Source organism: Rattus norvegicus, chromosome 16 (genome assembly GCF_021556685.1).
Source record: "Rattus norvegicus strain SHRSP/BbbUtx chromosome 16, alternate assembly SHRSP_T2T, whole genome shotgun sequence".
Lineage (NCBI taxonomy): Eukaryota > Metazoa > Chordata > Mammalia > Rodentia > Muridae > Rattus > Rattus norvegicus.
In genome coordinates, this window is record NC_141549.1 from 84708179 (window position 1) to 84731764 (window position 23586).

The 23586-nt window shown below is 52.3% G+C and overlaps 1 protein-coding gene across 22 annotated transcripts in view; it reads right to left on the bottom strand.

The window, feature by feature from the left end:
* The window catches only part of Mcf2l (MCF.2 cell line derived transforming sequence-like), a 145625-nt gene that overhangs the window by 100402 nt on the left and 21637 nt on the right, over window positions 1-23586 (bottom strand). For 8 of the 22 annotated variants that reach the window (XM_087587407.1, XM_087587408.1, XM_087587405.1 and 5 more), the window contains exon 1: window positions 4950-5096. The exons of 6 other annotated variants lie outside the window; for them this stretch is intronic. In XM_087587407.1, coding sequence (XP_087443533.1) covers window positions 4950-5028 — 79 coding nt within the window. In that variant the 5' untranslated portion in view covers window positions 5029-5096. Of the gene's footprint in view, window positions 1-4256; window positions 4653-4949; window positions 5097-5514; window positions 5738-23586 lie in introns of those variants that run through there. 8 more of the 22 variants (XM_087587432.1, XM_087587428.1, XM_087587417.1 and 5 more) reach the window with 5 other exon arrangements.

The following is a 23586-nucleotide window of genomic DNA, read 5'->3' on the forward strand; positions in this document are numbered from 1 at the left end:
AGCTAGCCATTCCAGAATGACTCTTTCCAATGGCATAGCTGTTTTGGGGGTCACACACAGTCCTATAAATAACCCTTCATGCTGGCAAATAAATATGACAAATCCGTTGGGTCTTCCAGTTGGGTGATGATGGACTCGTGCTTTGGTCTGTTGTTCGTGTTCTATCTGGGGTAGTATGCATTTATCTGCATCTCCCAAGATAAGTTCACGTGGCAGCTCCCTCACAGTGGCACAGTCGACACCTCTGCTGTACTAGGAACCCACGTCTGGATTCCAGCTTCAGCTTTCTAATTCATAGACTTGGAAGACACTCATCTCTTGGGAATATAGTGCTCACCCTTGGGCTCCAAGACAGCCACGCAGACATTTTGCTTCTCTGTGTGTTCTATATGCAAAGCTTGGCACGTCAGCTCCCTGAAGAGCCAAGTGCATAACCCACACCATGCATGTGCAGCAGGGTGGATGCTGCTGGTTCCTTTCCTGGGCTGCAGACATCTGGGATCCCGTGGGAGCAGAAAGGAGCTCAGCGGAAGTCTGTCACACTGCTCCAACATGGCTGTCGCGTGAGTCTGCAGCCGCGGCATGTCGCCCACAGAGCTGCGTCTCTACTACAGCACTGCGACACTGCCCTTCAGTGAACGAGAAGCCCGTGTTGGTATGAATGTGAGTGTGCAGGAGTCCTCCCTAGGCATCCCACAGGAGGTACAGCTGTCGTGGAGACAGGACGGCATGAGGTAGGGCATAGAGCAACAGGCATCACGGCTCACTGAGAACAAAGAGCCACTTCCAGAAGCTGGCTAAGCTCCTCTGAGGATGGGGGACACAGGCGATGGGGGACGCAGGCGATGGCCAGCCATGTTGACTTCAGCTCTGACAGTGCCAAGTGAAACATGCAGCGTGGTTACATGGTCTGGGAGAGCGGGAAGTCACCGCAGGGCTACACCCAGGGCAGTCAGAGCAAGACTTGCCACAGGGGACGAGAGAGATCAGCCCTGGACTGGCAGCAGGAGAAAAAGAGTTCTTAAACAGGAAGAGGTTGGATCTCAATGGGGAGAAGGTGCACTGTAGGCAGCATCACCACAGACAGAAAGGCAGCGTGGCAGGGCAGACCAAGACAACGACACTGCTGGAGCCTGGCTGTCTTGGTGTGGACCCGGGGCATGGAGGCACAAGCCAACTGAGGGACTCCATTTGATAGCCATGTAACTGAAGAGTTTCCCAGTAAAAACACATGGAGGTAGGCAGGAACCACATGTTACAGTTGAGCATATGCCCTGCCATCTTTGTCACAGGCCACTCTGCATGTATCTGAGCTCACCCTGTACATATCTGGGCATTCAGCCTGGTCCTTCACCTAACCTCACTTCCATCCAATACCTGCCAAGAAACTTCAAGTATCATATCAACCACACAGAGAGCTCTCACTCCCCACTTCAGCCTTCTCCAAAGAGGAGAGGTAGAAATAGCTATTACGTCTCACTTCCCCAACATTTCCTCAGAAAACACCATTGTGGATGTAGGTTTCGCCAGAGAAGCAAGCAAACAAGAAAGACAGCAAGCAAGCAAGCACATGCCCACACACACGCGAACACACACACACACACACACACACACACACACACACACACACTTCCAAATGGTTGAACTAGTAGTTGAAAGCTTAAGTTTAGTCCCTAGACTGTGGTGAGCTCTGTAGAGATGGCAGAAAGGGTAGGAAGGAAATCAGATGTTGGCATCACAGGGGGTGGAGTCAGACAGGCTCACCAACATCTCCTCCTCATCCATATTCTGACTTGCTAGTTAAATATAGCTAATTAAAATAGCTAGAAGTTCTTAGTTTCAGAATTGAAACTTGGATCACATTAAAACATGATATAACTGACATTGTACTGTTTTGCATGTAATCCTATCATCCCATCTAGCCTGATACCATCCATCCATCTGTCCATCCATTCATCCATCCACTTACCTATCCATCTACTCACTCATATAGCAGTCTATCTTCTTATCCACCACATGCCTGTCAATCACCTTCACCCATCATCCACACATCTATCCACCCATCCATCCACTCACACATCCATCCATCCATCTATCCATCGTCCACCCATCCATCCACTCACACATCCATCCATCCACTCACACATCCATCCATCCATCCATCCATCGTCCATCCATCCATCCATCCATCCATTCATCCATTCATCCATCTATCATACATTCATCCATCCATCCTCTATTAATCCACCATCCATCCATCCATTCATGCATCTACCCATTCCTCCCGCGCTATCCATCCTCACATGTGTCTACACACCCACCTACCTACCTAGTCTCTTGTTTACTTATCATGACATCCACTCACAATCTGTCCATCTGCAAATCATCCACCTCTCTATCCACCGTCTATATCCTTTTACACATCCGTCCACACCCGCGTCTATCCCTCCACCCATTACCTATCCATATGTGCATCTACACGTCCTTCTACCCACCCTTCGCTCACACATCTGTCTACGTTTTATTCATCTATCCATCCACACCCCTTAGCCATCCACCCATGAAAGCACCTCCACCCACTATCGATGAAGAAGTGGGGCTGTACTTAAAGACTCATCTGCTACATCAGTTTTCAAGTTTGATTCCTGGGCCAGCACCATCTTCACCATCTGGGAATTTCAAAGTGAAAATTCTCAGATATCGCTGCACTGCCTTCCTGAGTCAGAAGCGCCAGGTGGCTCGCATTTGTGCTTTAACCAGCCTTCCAACAGACTGGCTTGAACATCAAGGAACATTCAGCTAAGTCCCCGCCATTTCTCCCCTAAATGTTTCTTGTATTTCACCAAATCCTGCAAATCTAAAGAGAAAACCAAAACAGAGGGAAATGCTGGAAAGGAGCCTGAGTAGCTGGAAGGGGTTCTGCTGTTGGAAAGTGCCCAGCATCAGGACGAAGGTCGGGTTCGGAAGCACACATGAGAGCTCAATGCTCAAGGTCAAACAGTACAGATCACGCCCTGCCAAACAGCCCAGGTAAGAAAGTTCTGGGTCAGTGCACACAGCGTTTAAATGTGAAAAGAGGACACAGCTGCGTGGCCCCAGCACTGGCTTCCTACTTGCCTGTGAACACAGGGGAGGGCTGCAGAAGGTCAGACCTGCAGCTGTAAGGAAAGTCGCAGCCTCGGCTGTAACCCTGCGTTCTAAGCAGCTTCACCAGTCTCTAGCTCAAGCTTCCAGAACTATCTACCCATTTCTGGCCATGACCTTCACATGCCCCTGGAACATGAACAATCCTGACCTTGAGCTACACTCTGCTAGAAGGGACTGTTGAGGACGTGCTCCAAATGATAACCACGGCACAGACCTACACCACTTCCCTAGGGGTGGAAGCCAGAGCCTGCATTGTGCGTGCACAACTCCTGTCCCCATTGCATGACGTATCGCCCCTAACCATCAGAGCCCATCTCCCCGGTGCCACAGCATGGATAAAGATTGGGTTACGCTGAGAACAGGTCAGTGTGCAGGAGAGACAGGAAGGGTGCAGGTGTGGGTGACATCTCCCTCGCCACCACTGAACAATGGGATGTTCACAACAGAGGGTCCTGCCGACCACATCTTCGGATCTGCTTGAAATCTGTAACTCTAGTACTGCAAAAACATCAGGGGGCACGGGGCCCATCCAAGGATGCTTGGATAAACACATCAGTGAGTGAATGTGCTCCCCTGGGAGCCTTTTTACAAGTTAAAACACACATGTCGTGTCCTTCAGAGCCCATGAGGAAGCCTCAGTACCTGAAACTCAGGGATGACGTCACTGCTGGAGCAATTCCCACGAGTGAGTCCCCCACACCAGCCAAGCATAGGTGGGAAGAGCAGCAAGTCCCCCTCCTTACCCAGGCAGGCAGGCAGCCCCACAGGGTCCCACATTCATCCAGACCTTGCCCAAGCAACACCCAGAAAAACGGGCCACGTCTCTAAGAGGAAGGTGACAGAAGGTATAAATGTCTGTCTTTTCTTTTCACCCATTTATAATAAACAGCCATTTCTGTCGCAAAGCCAGAGTTGTAAACTGACCGTCTACACAAGTGCCAGGAGACCACTGCACTTGATGGCTATGCTGACTTAGTCATTTAATACAGGGAGGGGGTGCCACACCCAAGCCAGACAACGAATGAAATTTTAATCCCTCAGGAAAGTATTACTTAGAAAACTAGATAGCCACACACACCATATAACACACGACAAAAACAGCAACCTACTTTTAATTGCGCACCATTATTTCCTCTCCATGCCAGACACAACTAGTCAGTGGTACCTGCTTCTGCCAGGAGCCCCAGCACAACGATGAGGCCAATGGCGAGGTGCATCCAGCCAGCTCTGAGGAGCTGAAATCTACAGGAGGCTACAGCCTGTCCCTCACAGCTTATTTTAAGTAATCAGACAATTAATCTTGAAAATGAATGTCTAATTACACTAGTCTCCCTCTTTTTAACCAATAAAATATTTTCAAACATTTGCCTTAAGGCTGGACAGTGCATGGTGAGGATTTTTCCCATAATTGAACATCCTTTGGCTCCCATTCATCCCAGTATCTGAAGGCTTGGACCCTAGGCCATTCTGGGCTCATAATTCTATGGCCACCGCAGCAATGAGGTGATGTTCCCAAGCAGACTTGCAGACTCCCCCACAGGCAAATGACTCCGCATACAAGCTCTCATCTCCTAGAAAGCCAGTGCTACTGATCTGTAATTCCCAAACTGTGTCAGGCAGAATAAAATCACCCTGTCAATCCACAAAGCCGATCAGATGTCAGAAATGCCCATCACGGCTGCTTTTTCTGCTAGGGGAAAGTGAATGAGCGCGGCTATACAGCCATTAGATGCAATTCTCTACAATTCCACAAATGATGCCAAGCTTAAGAATATATAATCAAGGCCAGCGGCTCCTCCTACCAGTGTTCTTGGAAACCGCGTTTAATCTCTGCACCATTTCTTCTAGGGCCATCTCTTCATTTCTCAGCCAAAACCTCATTCTCCGACTCAACAAAACCGATCCCCAGAAGATCGTCCTCCGCTGCACCAGAGGTGCTGTCGGGTGGGGCTGAGCGTGGGGAGGGGGCGCGGCTGGAGCGGGGAGGGGGTTGTGGCGCTTTCCTTGGCTTCCCAGGATTGGTCTCCGCGCCACAGGGAGGGGGGCGCGCTTTGCGTTGATGGGGGAGCGGGGGGCGCTAGGCGGAAGCGGAAGCACTGAGCCTGCCGGGCGTGTCACCACCCCGCACCTGGAGTCATGCGTGTGCACCACCTGAGCACCTGGGAGGCTAGTTTGCATCAAGGGGGCATCTGAAAGCCCCGCTACGCAGGCGCACAGGTCCGCCCTTGCCCCCCCCCCCCTTTTCCCTAGGGCTTCTGTCCTCTGGGGTTGGAAAACGCTGCTGCAGGGACGCTGTCCCAAACCACCCAAAGAACACCAAGCCTGAGCTCAATGCTCCCTTTACTTCCTGCCCCAGGCCCCCTTTACCTCCTGCCGCTGCCGGGCAGGTGCAGAGGCCACAGCAGCCCAGAGCGCGCTCCCCACGAGGTCTCATGCCCAGGTAAGAGGAGTCGGTGGGTAGCTGGGGCAGGACTTGACTCTCCCCGCAAGGACGGTGCCAGACCTAAGACACAGGTCTGCGAGAAGGAAGCTCAGCTGTAGGCCCAGGGCTCTCTAACCTCGCCATGTTTGGCAGAGGGCCACATTCTGCATCTGACACCACGAGCTCCACACCGGTTCCGGGCTTTTGGTGCACAGCATACTGTTGCAATGCACAGGGTGGTGCACACCAGCCCCTCCAGCTGCTGGCCATCTTTTTATTGTTTGGTAGGACAGGTCGCATGCTTCCTAAAGAGATGGAGTGTTTATAAGAGATTCGAATTTTGTACAGGGCTGGAAAAGTTCACACTAGTTCATGCCAGCGGGATGAGTGCCATGGCCCCGTGGTTTTCAGTAACACGTGTGAGCCCCAGGACCACAAACTCCAATAACATGAGTATATCAGCACCATGGTGTGCAACAATGCAAACATGCACCAACATGTATATGTACCAGCACCATGGTGGCCAGCAACATGTATGTGACAACATGTTGTACATGCAGTAACATACATGTGCGCCAAGACCAATATTTAAGATTATATGCATCGGCACCACATTGGCCAACATATGTGCTTCGACACTATGGCTCCGTAGACTGTGCTGTATCCCCACAGTGTCCAACATGTATGTGTCAGTAGCCATAGAGACGATTGCGTGTGCCCTAGGACCACAGCTTCCAATGACATCCATGTGCTCCAGCATGAACATCCTGGCGTCAGACACGTATGTACCAGGATGCCATGTCAACAGTGTATATGTTGGGTTCAGCACTGAACTAAGGATCAAGACACAAAATGTCAGATCTCCCAGTTTTGTCCTCAGAACTCAGGGCCTGGAAGGTAAAGATCCGTAAAATAATTGCCATGCTAAAGTCCCCAAATCAATGTGTAATAACAACATATAGATAAAATGTAAGATAATAGAAATTATTGCTTTTCTGAAAACTAAGCCCTCGAACACCGGAGGTGCTTTGGTTTTAAATAATCTCATGGAGCAAAGGAAGGGAGACTTCAGAGGTGTGGCGTAGATGCAGTGAGTCACCACATGGACAAGCAGACCCCAGCTATGCAGCGCTGAAACCCTGAGCCTGTGGTCCCAGGCGTCGGGTCAGTTAACACTTGGACACGTGTGTCATCTGAAAACAGACTCTGGGGAACTGAACTTGCCTGTGCCCTCGGCTCCAGAACCTTCTCTGCTAGCCCCTGCCCCATGCATGCCAAGCTGGGGGCTCCAGCCTCAGAGAAGCCGTCACCAGGGCAGTGCTGAGTGTAGGCCCTGCCTTCCACCAGCCCCACAGGGACAGGCCTATGTCTTTCTAAGAGTGTTTCTGAGCAGCCAGGCTTCCTCGGGGCAGACCCCCAAGGTCTCATGGCCTGTGGGTGGATCTGGCTTGTTGTGTGCACTTCCATAGAAGTCATCTGGTTCACGCTCTGACAGACACTGCTGACATCATCCCATCTCAAAGCCAGAACCAAAGGGAAAGGTGACAGCGTTTGCCTCCTGTCCTAACTGCCCTGTGGACGGAGCATCCCGGAGCGCCTCTGTGTTCTGTGCCTTCTCGGAAGCACACATGGTAGGCACTGACTCCATTCTCCTGGTGGCGGACATGCAGTGTGGCCCTCTCCCTGTCATGCTAAGGAACCTGCACTTAGGGAACAGATGGGATAGGGATGCAGGAGACCAAGCTGCTTGCCTGGAGTCACAGAGCAGCAGAAGCAGGAAGGGCCGGTGTCCCTGCCTCGCTCTGGCTGTAGGTGCAGACATGAGTCATCATCCTTGGAGTCTTCAGCCTTCCTCTTGAGCCACCTTGAGGGACGGTCAGTGTGGAAATTGAACTTGGCAGGGTCTAGGGTTATTGGGTGACAAGCCTTTGAGGGAGTTTCTAGACCGGGCTACTTAAGGCAGGAAGAACCCTCAACTGTTCCTGAGCTGGGGTCCTGAACTGAGTACAAAGGAGATGTGCACCCAGCACTCCTGGTTTCTGACAGATGCAACACGTGACCAGCTGCCTTCCTCTGACAGTGACTTCCCGATGAAGGGATGGCACCCTGTGAGCCAAAATAAGCCCTTTTCTTCATTAAGTTGATTTTCCTCAGGTATTTTGTTACAGCTACCAAAAAAGTAATCAATGCAACTCAGATTCCCAGAATAGCACCAGCTCACAGGACAGCCCAGCACCCAGTGTTGGTGAGGCCACACCAGGGGCAGCAGCTGTCATCTTGAGAGAGCCACCCTGTCTCCTCAAAGGTGAAGAGTTCAGAAGACCACCTTGTGAGCCCAAGCCCTCACGAGACCACAAGACCTGGACTACTTAATTATGCACACCTCTTGTCCCTACCCAACCCTTATTGTTTAAACCTAAACTCATGTTTGTACCCCAAAGACAGATAAAGGTCACCGGACCCCTTACCTCCAATGTGGCCAGTGATATTCATCTCTTTAATGGGCAGTTTGAGGTGGGTGGCTGAGCCTAGCTTGTTGGGATGCAAGAACCTGGCTTTTTTTTTTTTTAAAGTAGTATTTCCTTATTTTATGTGTATGGGTGTTTGGTCTGCAAGTAAATCTGTTCGCCGTATGTGTGCTTGATGCCCACAGAGGCCAGAAGTGGGTGTCCGTGCCCTAGGACTGGAATTAAAGAGGGTTGTATTACTGCCATGCGGGTTCTGGGAATCAAACTCAGGAAGCCTGGAAGAACAGCCAGAGCTCTTCACCCTGGAGCTATCTCTCCAGCCTCAAACCCTGGCTTTTGCTCTAAAATATCCCTGAAAGAACACGTAGTGTCCCCCATTGGGGCAGGATTCTGATTCTGACTTAAAATCAAGTATTTGTCTTGCCAAGGTATTTGGGTTAAAATGATCTCTGGTGTTTCAGCGGTTGCCCAGGTCACAAGGTAAGCCCCGCCCCCCAGCAGCTCCAAGAGAATTGGTGACCCAGAGGCGGCCTCTTTCCTTCTTTCTCTCTGCCTGGCTTGTGGGACAAAGGGGCCCTAGGAGCAGCTCAACCTCTGGCCAGGCCCCAGGAGGAGGCGGATGCTGTAAGGCTACACCTGGATACCAGCCGTTCCCTAGCAACTATTCTGGAAGAACAGCCACAGGAGAGGAGGAGGGGTGGGGGGAGGAAAGCAGACCCAGTGTGGTGTGGGCTGGCCTGGAGGAACCACCCCTTCTGAGGTGGAGTTGTGGGAGGGGCAGGGCTTGGGCTCAGCTGCACACAAGTTTTTCCCTCCCTGCAAGGAGGTTAAGACTCTTCATATGGACCCTGGAACGTCAGAGTTGTCACCAGCTTAAGTGAAGACCAGTAGACCCCTGGAGTTTATTGGACAGCCAGATTGATACAGACCTCTGGCCTCCACACGTGTGAACACATATGCAAGGGTTTGCATGCCCAGCAGTTACAGACAAAGGTGGTGGTGAGTTTTAAAGTTTCCAGAATAGGCACATACTTTAATGTGTGCAATCCTCTTACCAAACACAGGGTCACTGCCTGTGCCCCAACAAGGCAGGTTTGCCCACCCGCCCCCAATAAGCCATTTAAAAATCAGTGTGAAAAGCAGGAAAAAGATTTCTTCACCGTGGCTCTGCTGAGAAGAGGGTAAAAAGACCCAGGATGCACTACCACCGCCCAGCGCACCCCCAGGATCCTGAAATGAGGGTACGGTTTAAATGGAAACAACAAATATGCATGATTCAGTTGTCTGGCTCAAGTCTCCTGCCCACTGACTCATTGTTGCCTGGGCTTTAGGCGTGGAAAGGTGGTCCCACACACAAGCCGTGACTCTTTTGGGACACAGCACCCCCTGGCTGGCTGTTTTCCTTCTCCTAGCAAGAGATTCCTGCGGAAAGTCCCATTTCTTTCCATCGTTCCAATAGTCCGATAGATCAAGGGACACATATGTCTCTTTAGGATATCTGCCAGGAAGATTACAGTTTTAAAAATTCATTTTAGCACCTCAGCCTTGAAGTGGAATTTGTCAATATCTAGAACACATATAACACACAGAACGCAAGCAGGAACCAGCGTTAGAGCACATTTAGTTCATGCTGGGTAGCCATGCAGAAGAAGCAGGTTTTCAAAGGAGATAAATCCACTGAGGCCATGCTTGGAGGATAGACTTGGCAGGCTGTGTGTGTATGTGTGTGTGTGTGTGTGTGTGTGTGTGTGTGTGTGTGTGTGTGTGTGTGTGTGTCTGTTGGGGCACAGGCTGTGGTAAGCGCAGTTGAGGAGCAGACAGACATTGTAAAGCCACAGTATCCACGACAGGTGTTGCTATCAGACGGCTGTGCTCTAAGGCACTCCATACTGGACGAAAACAGGCTTCCGGCTGTCCCTTGCCCTGAATAACTCGGTTTGGCTTCATTCTGAGTACAAACACAGAGGCAGTGTGAGCCTGCCCCTTACAGTGCAAACAGACACCCAATAGCGGCTGTGAACCAGGCTGGTGCATAGCTTGCTCCTGAGAGTAACGGACCCCGTAAACCTACCAAAGTAGACCAGCACCATACGAACTCACACTGAAAATGCCAGGAAAACCTGGCTGGGAACTCACTGACCACACCAGACCATGGGAGGGTTCAACACCTTCACCTGGACCCCAAAAAGAGGGCAACGTGTGACGCTGTGATGGCAGTGGCCTACAAGTCTGTCATCTGCCACGGTGTCTGCAGCAAAGAGCTACCGGCAGGCAGAGAACTTCTCCTGTTCCCAGGGCTGTAGCTCAGCTGGGTCCTTACTGGTCTGTCTAACCCTCAGTCCAGACCCAGGCCTATGTCTTGCCTCTGCAGTCGCCATGGTCCCGCATCTTGCTGGACTCAACCCTGAAGCACATCTACCCAACAGCCGGAAACAGCCGTGTGAGCCTGTTCTCCCGGATCCTCCATACCATACTCACCACCCGCGGTGACTACACCTCCACCAGCCCTGCCGCACCTCCAGGAAAGCCTGCCTAAAGCCCTGAGCACTTCTGCACCTTTCCCATGACACACAGTTACTACACAAGGTGTAATGGGGTCGTAGCACCAGTAGTGAGAGCGGAGGGAAAGCCTGCACTCGCCCTCACCAGCTATCGGGGCAGCTGGGACTGCTTGGCCAGTCGCAGCTGGGTGGACAGACCTGGCTTGTGAGTTTGCTGCTGTCCGGTACATTCTGACATTGTAGGAAGACACGAAGGTGTCCGATTCCTCCTCCGCAGCACTCACTACAGGCCCTCTGCACGGAGCGCATTGCTGGGGGCGCATCCAACCCCCCCCAGGCCCAGCACAGCCAAGAAAGGGTCATGAGCGAGAAAGAGACGTAAGCTTGGTCTCCACAGAGGTCATTTGCCTGGATGGGAGAGGGAGATGCTTGTACCAGCTGGATGTGGAGGGAACCACATCTTAGTCCCGCGAACCCTTCCGCACTCTGGTGCGGTCAGTAAGTTCCCAGCCAGGTTTTCCGATGATTTCAGTGTGAGGTCATGTGGTGCTAGCCTACTTTGGCTCCATGTGGCCCCCTCAGCAGCATCTTGGCAGAGTGACTATGGTCATATGAGATAAACAGGCAAACAGAGGACTTGCACCATCCCTAGGACCCTGTGGCTATGCGTTAAGCCACCAGCGCTGAGGAGACTCTCTGGAGGCTGGGAAGAGGTGTTTCATGCCCAGTCTGAGCCCATGGGAGGGGTCTTTCCACTCTTGGCTTCCCTGAGGGTGTGAGGTCTCATCCGGGTCACCCTGCCATGTCCTCCCATTCCTGAAGCTCTTGGCCTCTGAGTCAGCCTCTCCCTTGCAGGACCTATTTCCACATCAGGTGACACACGTAGCTTTGAGGTAGGGCCCGACACTGTTTCCAGAAACGCATTTCCACCCAGAGAGAACCCAGGGCAGCATGTTGGCACTGGGGTTCCCACAGGTGCTGGAAGACATTTTTCCTGATAGTAGAGAGTGTGCCGGCCACTCCCTAGACACTCCTGAAGTTTCTCTGAGTGAGTGAGGTTATTTCTGTCACATGCAGGGAACACTGCAGAGCTGTCTGGGCAACCTATACTCAGGTCAATGTCAGGCTAACAGAGAGACCACAGCCTCCAGAACCATTCAGTCCCTCGGTCCCCCCATTCTGTCCCTGCTGTCATGTACTCTGGAACTTTGTCACCAAATCCCTCTCAGGCAGTCCTGGGGACCTTGGCAGGGAGAATGAATGTGGTCCCTGTGCCAGGCTGGTCTGGTCCAGAGTGGGGGCATGGCTGGATCTACCTTTCCTACCCTCTAGGATCTCATTCCAAAGCCAGGGTGAAGATACAGGCCCACATTCTGAGTTCAGAGAATGGCTGTGTTGAGGGTGGCAGGCAGCATGGGGACTCGGAGTCCTATGAAGCACCACGGCAAAGGCTTCCCTTGCCCACTCTGGAGAGCTCACGAGTGGGATTAGAATACAAGCTTCCAGCGAGGAAGGCTGGTCTCTGCCCAGGTGGAGACGCATCGGCCCTCAATCCCAGCAGGAAGGACTGACAGCTCTGGGTAGGGTGTCTGCCCACGTGTCAGGCTTCAATGCCAGCTTTGGGAACTATAATGCAGTCACCCATTCAAGCTCCTCACAGAGGTGACTCAGATCTAGGGATCCTACAGATGCCTATACAGGGCAGAATCTGCAGACCTCCAGGGGACAACACCACTTCACCAGATAAGAAGTCCACATCCTTGCGTGTTTGTGTAGCTGTATATGCATGATGGGTGGACTCTTGTGCCTGTGCATCCCCATGAGTACACACGTGTGTGGAGATGTTGCTCCAGAGAGGAGCTGGAAAGGGAGAGCATGGATCTGCTCTCACTGTACTCCTCTGGCTTTTGAGCCTATGCTGGCACAAGCTTTGGGGCTGGGGTCTAAAGTTTTTAAATGATTGGGCTTGGGCTTTACGAGCTAAGGTGTTTCAGTGACCTCAAATAGAAGGCAAACTATGGGACCCCTACCCCAAAAAACTATTACAATCCCCAGTACAAGTAGTAGTGAAGATCAGAGTCAATAGAAGGACAGGGGGCAGAGACATCAGGTTACCCCAACAGCACAGGAGGTTCAAGAGCTTGCCTCACCCACCCTGCTGGACAAGAAGCTTTTGTTTTTTAGGGAGCCATTATGGAGTTTAGCAAACGCCCCAGTTCCCTCAGCAGTGAGGTGGAGTTGGGCACCTGAACCCTCTTGAAACCCGAGAAGAAGGCAAGTTGCTGTAGTCCTGGTGTGAATTCCATGGATCCAGACCTCATGCAGGAGTTACTGCTCTTGAGGACTGCCACAGGGTCACATACCGGGTCAGCTGTGACCTCACCACAGGGTCACATACGGGGTCAGCTGTGACCTCAACTGGATTGGGACAAGATTGTATCACAGGACTTAGCACCCAAAACTAGAGACGAGCAGCCTGCGTGTGCAAGAGATGAAGGGTGTTGCCTTGGGAAAGGGAGGCCTCTAGCTCATCCCCAGCCTGTGGGACTCCCAAAGAGGGGAGCAGGAGAGGACAAGGTTGAGACCCTTTATGTCAGCCAGGACAGCTGGAGAAGAGGCTAGGACCGGCCTCAGTCACATGCAGTAGTGTCCCAGACACCGTGCTCTGGGAAGGAGGCACGGTTCCTCATGTTCAAGAGTGCAGGGGACCCAACCCAGCTCCAAGAGGCTCTTCATGCCAGCCTAGTGCCAGCCAGGGGGTTTTTCTCAGAGAACCAGGCACTGTGTCCAGCACAGACCATGCAGTGGACGCCTCACCACCGTGTGGCTTAGAGCCGCAGACACGTGGATCCAGCTCACTTCAGCAAGATGGACTCCTACTGGAGTTCCTACATTACTCTGAGTCCATTCTTTTAGGCTCTGCTTTATGTGAGCTACCCAACAGGTTTCATCTGCCTTTGGGAAGTTTCTTACGAGTTCCATGTAGGTATCCCATGAAGCCACAGCGAGTGACCACAGATGGGGCAGTGGATCCAGACTCTCCAGGAAGGGAAGGGTAGGGAGCGAAGAGGACTTGAATTTCCTTGTCAGTCTGAGATCCACACTCGTCTCCATCTCTGTAGCCCAAGCCCTGGAGTCCGGAGGGCCCCCTGCAGTGGGGAACAACAGGCTGTCCACTAACAGGCTGTCCACTAACAGGCTGTCCACTAACAGCTGTGGCAAGACCTTCAGTTAATGGACGGCCGGTGGGACTGTTGATTAAGGCCTAAAGGTGTGCTCTTTGACTCTGAGTTGCCACATATGGGAGTCAGTCTGAGTGCCACATATGGCAGTCACATATGGGAGACTGCTGTGGATTATCTAGAGACCATGATGTCTCTGTCTACCATAGGGGGGCAAGTAGTTCTGAGGCAGGGGGATGGGAAGACATGGTGGAGGTCAGCAATGGAGTTCCAAGTCAAAAAGAAACTGAACAGAGTAGGGCTGGGTTCCCCCTGAGGACTCCCATGAGGAACTAATCCTGACTGTGCCTAAGCTTGACATTTCTGGAACTCCATGTAGCAAGCTTGCAATGGTGTGGCCACTGTGTTGCAACGTTTTGTTAGAATAGCAACAGGAGCCAGCACCACCATGGAGGCAGACAGGAAGGAGCAGCTGCCCTGCCCTCTGCCCTGGGTGAACTGGACACCGCTTTCTGAGGCTCAACAAAGCAACCAGAATGGCCCAACAGAGAAAGAGGGCAGGACACAGGATTAAGAGGCTCCTTGGTAGTGTTACAAAAGGCAGCTCTAAGGAGATCTGGGGAGATCCTAGTACTAGCCCTAGACTATGAAGTGGTTCCCATATACCCATGAGAAAGTCAAGGCATTTGAAGGACTCCCCAAACCACACACTCATCCAAAATGCTTTCATCCCAGACAAAGGCCAGGTGCCTATGTGTCATGGCTGATATCCTAAAGCTAACTTCTAGGAGTCCCCAGGGAGTAGGAGGACGGGGCCATAGCACCATGCTCTGTCAGGAGGCACGGAGACCTTGGCTAACTGTGGAACATTGTATGAGAGAGTAGCTATGACTTATGAGGAGCAGTTAGCAGAACCTGCCAACAGATATTGCCTTTGTCCAAGAAGGGGATGGGATATCCACTCAATGGTGGGAAAACAGAACCATGAAGATGAACCAGTCAACACTGGAAAGGCCTTGTAACAGCCAGGAGCCATGGAACAATGGGCAGCTTCCTTACATTCTGTTGTTTTGGATGAACGCCTTGGAAAACAATCCCCTCCACCCCCCACCCCGTCAGGATGGCTTGCTCACCTCACTGCAGGAACAAAGGACACTCTGTTCTCAAGAAGTGACAGCCCAGGAGAGAGGAAGCCCCCAAGCACAAGAGTTGGTGCCAGGAGAGTAGGGAGACAGTGCTGTCTTAACAAAGGACGTGCTGATGTCACACCATATCCAAGAAGTTTTAATGAGGGATCCAGATGGTAGTGTGTATATTTAACTGACAAACTGACTCCCTAGGCACAGGGGCGAGGGAGGCACGTGGACGGATAGGTGTGAGGAGGAGAGTCTAGCACTGTCCGTGCTGGAGAGAAAAAAACAGGAGTAACATTCCTCCCAACACAGAACCCATAAAGCAGAGGCTCTGCCTGTTCTGGATTGACTTCATAAAGATCTTTGCACTACTGAGCTGAACCATAAGCCCAGCCAGGCAGGTGTGTACATTGGCACCATGGACCTGTCCACTGAAGCTAAGTGTCTTGAGATAGCCCAAACCTCCATCCTAAGTGTCTTGAGATAGCCCAAGCCTTCATCCTGAGATCCTTGGTGTCCATGGCTCCCGTGGGGTCTGCAGACCTTGCAGAAAGGAGGTCTCAGTAGACTCTAGGCAGTCTTAGGCAGGGACAGGGGAAAACTGTGGGGATCGAGGTTCACAATGGGAGCCTAAGTTTCTTCTGGGGCGGTGAGACTTGGGGTGCAGAGGACCTGTGCAGGTCAGACCATGGGTATGGGAGACAGCAGCTAAAGTGGGAAATCAGGCTGTGAGCTGGTGGGAGGGGCAGGAGCTGCTGAGGTGCTGGCTCAGACACTGCATAGGTGTCCTGTAGATGTGGCTAAGAGCACTTGCAGTCTCAGGGCTTAGAGTAAAGCAGATGAGCCTCCAGGGTGTGGCTCAAACCCCTAGAAGGCCGAAAGAAAAAGAAGTCCCCGGCAATGAGGGAGTTCGGCCTCCAAGTGCTGCTCAGAGTCCTTGCCTCAGAGTCTTGACTTCCTGGGCCACGCAATATGTAAGCCAGTTCAAGAAAACAAGCCAGCGGATGCCAGCTTCTGTCCAGACGTCTCCTGATCTCACTTGAGAAATGCTGACTGACGCAGGCCTGGGCAGAGCCACACAGGTCCAGGTCTTTATTGGCTGGCAAGTGATAACATCGAGAGACAAGCAGTGAGGAGGTGAGTTCAGGAGGACGGTAGCTGTGGCTCACAGACATCCCATGGAGGGATCTAGAAGCCACGGAAGGAGCTGGTGGAGTGGTCCTGCTTGTGTTTATGCTTTACAAACACACAACCTTGATGACGAAATAGTGCCACGTAAGGCAAACAAGGCTCAGGGAGTGTGAGGTAAAGTCCTGCAGTGATAAGAAAACGCTGCACAACTGATTTTCTCCAAGTGTTCTCCTGTGTGAGCATGTGGCAGCTGCTCCATTTGGTACGGAATCCATAACCTGCAGGCAGGCAGCATCGCTGGTTGAAATGAGAGCGACACATGAACCACGCAGCGTGTCCTATTTCACGGATGTAAACACAGAGAGAGGCCTCAGAGCGGCTCCGCAGCACCAGGCTGCTCTGCTCCACCAGGACCCACACTCCCCTGGCGCCTGGTGTCCACTCCCCCCCCAGCATGAAGACCAAGCTGGGTCTAGAAATACTCATTGTTCTTAGCTTCCTGTCTACAGCTGCTAGCCAAGGTCCATCTCTGTGACTGGAAAGACCTCCCCAGGGCACAGGTGCTGACAACACTGTCCTGCAGGGGTGTGGGGTGTTTCTCAGGCTTCCCACGGGGCAGACTGCAAGTGGGCCCACGTGGTCAGAGCCACTCAGACTGAGCACAAGGGCTCTGCCACTCCTCAAGTGTGGTGTGGTGTGGTGTGGTGTGGTGTGGTGTGGTGTGGTGTGGTGTGGTGTGGTGTGGTGTGGTGTGGTGTGGTGTGGTGTGATGTGGTGTCCACAGGGAAGTTTCCCGGTGTGGCCCATTTTAACTGTAACATATCCTTGATCTGAGGAAAAGAGAGTGAGATTTTTAGATGCAGCACAGCATCCCAGGACTCAACAGGATACACACACCGTTAGAGCTCCTGAAGTCAGACCCAGCTGGGGCCAGTGCCCCTTGGATGGTCACCCATCTCCAGAGGCCACAGCCACAGTTCAGTAGAAGAGAGGGCAACCCCAGATAAAAAGCAGGTAGGTGTTTCTCAGGTCACAACTCCCAGCTGGCCAGAGTCACCACCCCTTGCCCTTCAGAATCACCTCTCCAGATACCACAAAGACCCCACAACAGGGTGTGCGGTTGGCCTTGAATGTCCTAAGTGAGTGTGATGCCACCCGGGCAGACTGATGACCGTGCCTGTAAGGAGAGACATGGCTCAGGGGGTGAGGGCAAATCTGGATAGTGCAAGTTCAGTTTCCGGGGTGGGACCCACATGGGAAAAGGAGAAACTGACTCATTAAGGTTGTCCCCTGACCTCCACATGTGACTCTGACAGTTCTGAACTGCTCTCTGGGGGAAAAGCAGTGCCCTTTAGAGTGGTGGTTCTCAAGCTTAAAATTATTTTTGTTGCTACTTCATAAATGTAAGTTTGCTGCTGTTGTGAATCATACTGTAAATATCTGATATGCCGGATATCTAATATGTGACCCACAGGTTGCGACCCACTGTCCAGTGGTAGCTGCATCTGGGTTCTCATCCCAGCTCAGCCTCTGGTTAGGAAGGCAAACTTTAAGGAGCTTCTCTCTGCTTCAGCTGCCCACCCTGAGTCACAAAATGCCTATACCATGGGTTCTTCTGAGGATTAAGTCTATCTGAACCATGTGTGACAAGACACCCATAGAAAACAGTTTAAGAGAGGAGAGGTTTGTCTGGGCTCACAGGGTCAGAGGGCTCAAGCTTTAGTCCCCTGGGCCCATTGCTTAACTGGCTGAACATTGCCTCCCATAGCTGGGAGACAGAGATAGAGCCCCCACAGACCCACTCCCTTCAAGCGGAGACGCCCCTCTACGTTTCTGTTACTTTCTGTAGCCTATCAGAACAAAGCCATCCGAGGAATAATCCTGATGTGAGGTCTGAGCCCTCATAATCCAGTCACTTCCCACAGTCACGTCTGAACGCTGCTGCGCTGGGACGGAGCCTTAGGCACACAGCCTTGGGGAAACTCAGTTCCAAACCAAACAAATCCATCAGCTCGGCAGTAGTGAGTATCCAGTCAACGCCAGCTAACATCACAGTGTGAGATGAGCCATTGAAACACCCCAAACCCATCTGTGGACCGCTTGTCTTGTTCTGACCTCCTGGCCACGTTCTGTGGGGTACGTGGGACCCTTGGCTTCTATCCTGCAGGACTCATGACTGAGGCTTGACATTCCCTGCTGGGTTCTGCTGCAGATTCATCCCTCCAATGTGTGCGATCTTTGACAGCTCACGAGATACGACGACAACGACGTATGGATACAATGCTGAGTGATTGGACAGAGACCACCACCACGAGGGAGGCTGCCCTCTTCATGTCCCAGACACATTTTTCTCTTCCCACCCCAACCTCATTTACCCACATTCCCTGAGTCTCCTGGGCTACCTTGGGGGTGGGGGCTAACCAGCAAGCCATGACATCTTTCACAGGCTTGGCTTGACACTACACAGCATAAGGTCCTGCTTAGCACCAGGCTGACTCCCCATGGCCCTGGAGGAACCTAAGGAGGCAGTTTTCACAATGACCCTGAGAGCCGAGTCCCTAGACAGGGTCCCTGGTGCCTGTTCTGAGCATTCAGGGTAGCGCCCCTCCTTGTGCTGAACAGTAAGCACAAACGCCTGTAGTTTGTGGCAACAGGTGACGAAATGCAGGGGCCAGAGGGGACAAGAGGACTGAGGAGAACAGCCGCTTTGCAATATTTTTGCTCCCAGAGAGGGGGGGCTCCCTGCAGTGGCCAGAGCAGGAGCAGGACCGGCCGCTGTCACTGAGAGGCAGGAGCTGCTAGGTAGAAGGAGCCCACTACTGCAGCACCTAGTGTCTAGGGTGATGGGACAGGTGTAGCAGACTTCAGCATGAGAGACAGTGGTGCCAAGAGCAGCTCTGCTCGAAGCCGAAATGCAGGCAATCGAAATCCAGGCGGGACTGGTCTCAAGGCAGACCTAGCACACAGAAAGCCTGCAGACTGACACACACTCAGGAACTAGAGAGTGGAAGTGGGGTTCAGTCCACAGTGCCTGTTGCCCAGTCCTCTGGGTATGCTGCAGGCAGTAGGCTGAGTGGATCTCAGAGAGTCTGGAAGGCTCCTAATCCAGCTTTTCTGACAGGAAAGCCAGAGCAGCTCATCTATGACACAAGTGGGGGGAACCCTGAGTGACACGTCTGAAGTACAGAGGTGGGGTGGGGACTATGGAACATCTGTATACAGATGTGGGGGGAGCTGCTGCCCCAGGGAAGCTGGAAACCAGCTGAGTCAAAATAGGGCCAAGGCTCCAGGATGGCCAGTCTACTGGATGGCCAGTCGGCAGGAGTGAGTCTTCCCTTTCTTTCCAGACATCACCCTTGGATTTTGAGGTGGCTCAGGAACTTCTTTCTGTGGCTTCCCCTACCCTTCATGGGTTCATTGTACAGGGCAGGTCCTCAGCTTGACTGTGAGAGAGAACCCACACCAATATCCACTCAGGGCACGTGGTGGCCACAGACAGGAAGGAACCGTTCTGCCCTGTGGTGAGCTCCTCAGATGAGAGGTGACCCATCTGCCTCTGTCATAGGCTGTGCATGCCCACGGCATTATCTTCCGGCATCTCAATGGCCAGACCATTGACCCTCCCCCAGATCCTGATAGCAAGTCAACCTGGAAACATCCTTTCAAATTCATAAAAGTCATGCCGAGTCCAAAACAAGGCTGGGTTAAAAGATGCAAGATGGCGGTTTATCTCCTAAAGGGAGCAAGCACCCGGGGGAGGAGGGAGCAAAGCCCTTTGGAGAGTCCCTGAGCCACAGCCTGTGACCTGCTGAGGCTCCTGTCCTCGGCACAGAAGCGAATGGACAGGACAATCTGCTGGTGGAGTTTGGAAGAGGGAGGATGACTACATGCGGGCTGCCTTGGGAGAGACACAGTTCACATGCTGAAGTCCAGCCCATAGGTCTCAGCTCTACACCCGCTACAGGGACACAGTGAGATGGCCACAGCACGTCGTCACATTGCTTCAGTAACTTCTGGAAAACACCAGCTTGTAGTCGGCAAGCCCTGCTCACAGGTGCAACAGTAGACCACGTACATTTTATCTTATTGTTTGTTTTCAATTTCATCAAATATGGCCAAACACCTACCTACACACGAAGTGCTCAGCCTAAATTCCGACTGCTCCTTCTGACAAGGCAACAGAGGCCTGGTGTGTGCGCTCTGTGTTTCTTCAAGTGTGAAACTTCCTCTCTGTTCCCACTAGTGGAAGTGACTCGCAGCAGTGCAGACAAAACGTGCCCACGATCACCCTGGGATCTCAGAAACAGTGACACAGGACAGCACAGCACAGTGCTGCACTTGGCCGCCAGGCACCTGCCCAGCAGGAGAGCGGCCTGCACTGCGTCTGGGCACCGGGAAACCTCAGACTCTCCCTGCTCTCTGTTCCTCCACTTACCAACATTCTGCTTGACGGTCAAACAATGACTTTACTCTTAGAATCACATTTAGTAGTGCCTTAACTTGGAACATATGTTTTCAAAGGCTGACGTCAAGGTCACTGGCCTTGGGTTAACCTGTCCCGGTTAACAGCTACCCAAGCCAAAAACCTGTACAGCTGGGGCCAGTGTTTACTACAAGCCAGTGGGGGTCATGACTCTGAAAGGTCACCTGTCTCTTCTCACCTCGGCATCTGTGCAGGACAAGTCTGCCCAGGCAGCACTTCAGGGGGAATTGCTGACAGAGGGTGAGGCCATGCATGGTTTTCTTTGATAATAGCAGGTAGATGTTGGGGGTCGGGAAGGAAGAGGCAGAGCCCCCAAACCTCAGCTCAACATCACAACATCACAACAAAAAAATCCCTAGGATGGAAACAGTGGGCAGTAGACACTGGCCACCCAGGGCACCTTGAGCTGCCCTTGATGGCATTCCTAGCCCCTCCCGTGCCCTCTGTCCAGGACCCTAGATGTTCCACTGTACACAGGAAGCAGGCCGTGTGAGTGGGGTCCTATAGCACAGGCTCCTTGGGAGCACAGAGGTTCCTCAGAGGAGGAGAGCCCCAAGCTCTCTCCCTCTCGGCTGAGTCACAGTCCGGACCGTATTCCATATGCAGATGCTCTGAGATCTGACCAGTCCATCACCAAGGGACATCTGGTTTCTTTACAGGTTTTAGTTTTACAGAGAAAGCTAATTATGAGCACATATTATAAGCACCTGCATTTGGGTGATCGAGCGTGCTCATCCACCTCTTGAAGTGAGCCCCTCTCCCCACTGTGGCCTTCACCAGCTCTGGGAAATCTGCATGTTTTCTCTTCAGAGTTGCCATGGATGTTTGAGTCAGCGCACGGGCGAGCCTGTCTCGCCAAGCTCTCCGGCATTTGGATGGCCACTGCCTTCAGTGTTAACTGCTGTGCTGGACGAGGACTGTCGACCTGTACAGCTGCCGTGCGACGGGGCGGTCTGCTCCTGTGGTTGAGTTTGAGGCTGTCCAGTTCCTCCCTAGATGTGTGGTTTGTGCGTCTTTCCTCCCCGTCTGTAGCTTGTCTGCTTAACACGGCTGTCCACGGCGCACAAAATTCGAGATTTGATAAGGTCAGATGTGTGAAGTGTTTCTTTAATGGGCACCTTTGTCATTAAATGGTGTTATTAATGTCAGTTCTGGGTTGTAAATGCTGCTTACTGGTTTTCCTAAAGGTTTTATGGTTTAGCATCTCCTCTTCAAGGATGCACTCCATTTAATAAAAACGTAGGTTCTTGCCTGGCCGCTTCCAGATGTCCAGATTCTCTGATGCCGACTGTGATCTGGTTCACTCGGGCCAAAGGCCAGGGATCTCTACTGAGATTCCAAGTCCCTCGTTTAATCCTGTGGGGTCCTCTGCAGACCCCCTCTGCCTTGGCCATGCAGCAAAATAAGAATCCAGACCAAGTCCTTTGCTCGACTCTTCCTAAGTCTGATTTAGGGGTCCCAGACCCCTGGGTTTTTCCTCAGATGTGTGGTTTTGTAGGTAACCGAGCCAGGCACCCTTCTCTGCTCCTGGGATGATGCTCCTTCCCTCGGTGTCCCTCCCCGTTGTCCTTCTGCCTCAAGCTAGTGTGTGTGAGGATGTGGCTCAGCAAGGCGCCCACTTAGTGCTGACCTCAGGCTGCCTGTCCTCTAGAACGCCTGTTCTTCAGTTTGTGACCTTTTATCACAGTCTCACAAGCAGACTAGGCTAGTTCCAAATCCTGAGGATGAGAGATGAAAAAAAAAAAAAACCCAGAACTCGTCATGGCTCCTTGGACATGAGGTCTTGACGTGCCTTCTGTTCCCCATCTCAGAGCACTGCATGAAAGACCGAGGAACAAGCAGGTCTCCCCAGCATTTGGGAAGCCACACTTAAAGCCTCCTCTGTAGCTTTTCTTAGTGAACTGTCAATACACCCAGCTTCCAGGTCCCTGGAGAGCTCATTCAAAAGAATCCCCAAGATAGCAGTTCATTGTCTTGCTGGTTCTTCTGCTTCAGAGGAAGCTGTGACCTCCAGGTAACCCCAGGTTCTTTTTCCTCTCAGAGGAGTCTTGAGAGACTGGAGATCAGGCACAGATCTCTCTCTGCCCGCCTCTGGGACCTCAGCACGAAACAGGACCTGATGTAGCAGAGTCTGTTGGCAGGACATGTCCATGGTGTTTATTCCCAGAGATAAAGCACGTCTATCAGCACAGGACTTGGAACAAGCTAAGCAGAGAGCTGACTACCAAGGCTATGCTGTAATTATGCCCTGTGGGTCAGGCCTAGCTCGCTCTGGGCTGGAGTCCTGAAGGGAAGAAGCAGACTCTTACACACGCATACTGGAGGGCCGTGGATTTAGTGAGAGCAAAATGGCACCCACATAGATTCCAACCATTCACAATGAGATGTGGGTAGGGAAAGGGGGCAATGAGCTTTCAGCACAGCCATCAAAAACTCTAAAACTTCAACAAGGAAAATGCACAAAGATCAGGGTCCAGAGCAGAACAGCAGTCTGTTCTCTCAGGAAGGAAGGGCAGACACAGGGCCACTCTTGATGGGAGGCCCACTTAAGGTATCCCTGGCCCATCAATAAACACCTCCAAATGCTGGCTGAGAACAATGCTGGCTGCCTCCATATTCCTAGTTGCTCCAATCCCGGCGGACCACGCCTGCCCATGCCAATTTAGCCTTCCTCCAGCCTCCTTGTCTGGGAGAGGCAGGACAAATAAAAAGTGAGCAGTCTTCTTCTGACCCCTGGATTGTAGCCATGAACCACGCCGGCCCCCCAGCCTTCTCTTCCCCGTCCCTAAGCAGCCCTACACAGCCCTATAGCCCTCAGCAGACAGTCTGACCTCTTCACTGAAGCACAGTACCGTACCACCTCCTACACACCGGTGAGGGAACCTTCCAGAAGGTCCATGCTGGCTCACTGGACAACAGGCTTTGTTGGGGCCATGTCATTTCCTTCCCAGGGGAAGAAACTAGAAACACAGGTAGGTGGAGCCTGGGCACTGAGCAGTGAGCACCTCAGTGCCCCCACAACTGTAAGCCTCTGCACTTGGCAGGTGGCCCCTCCAGTCCTGGCTCTGTGGGCTGAGGGCTGAGTGTACAGCAATCAGCTCCATGGGTGGTGTGCAAGC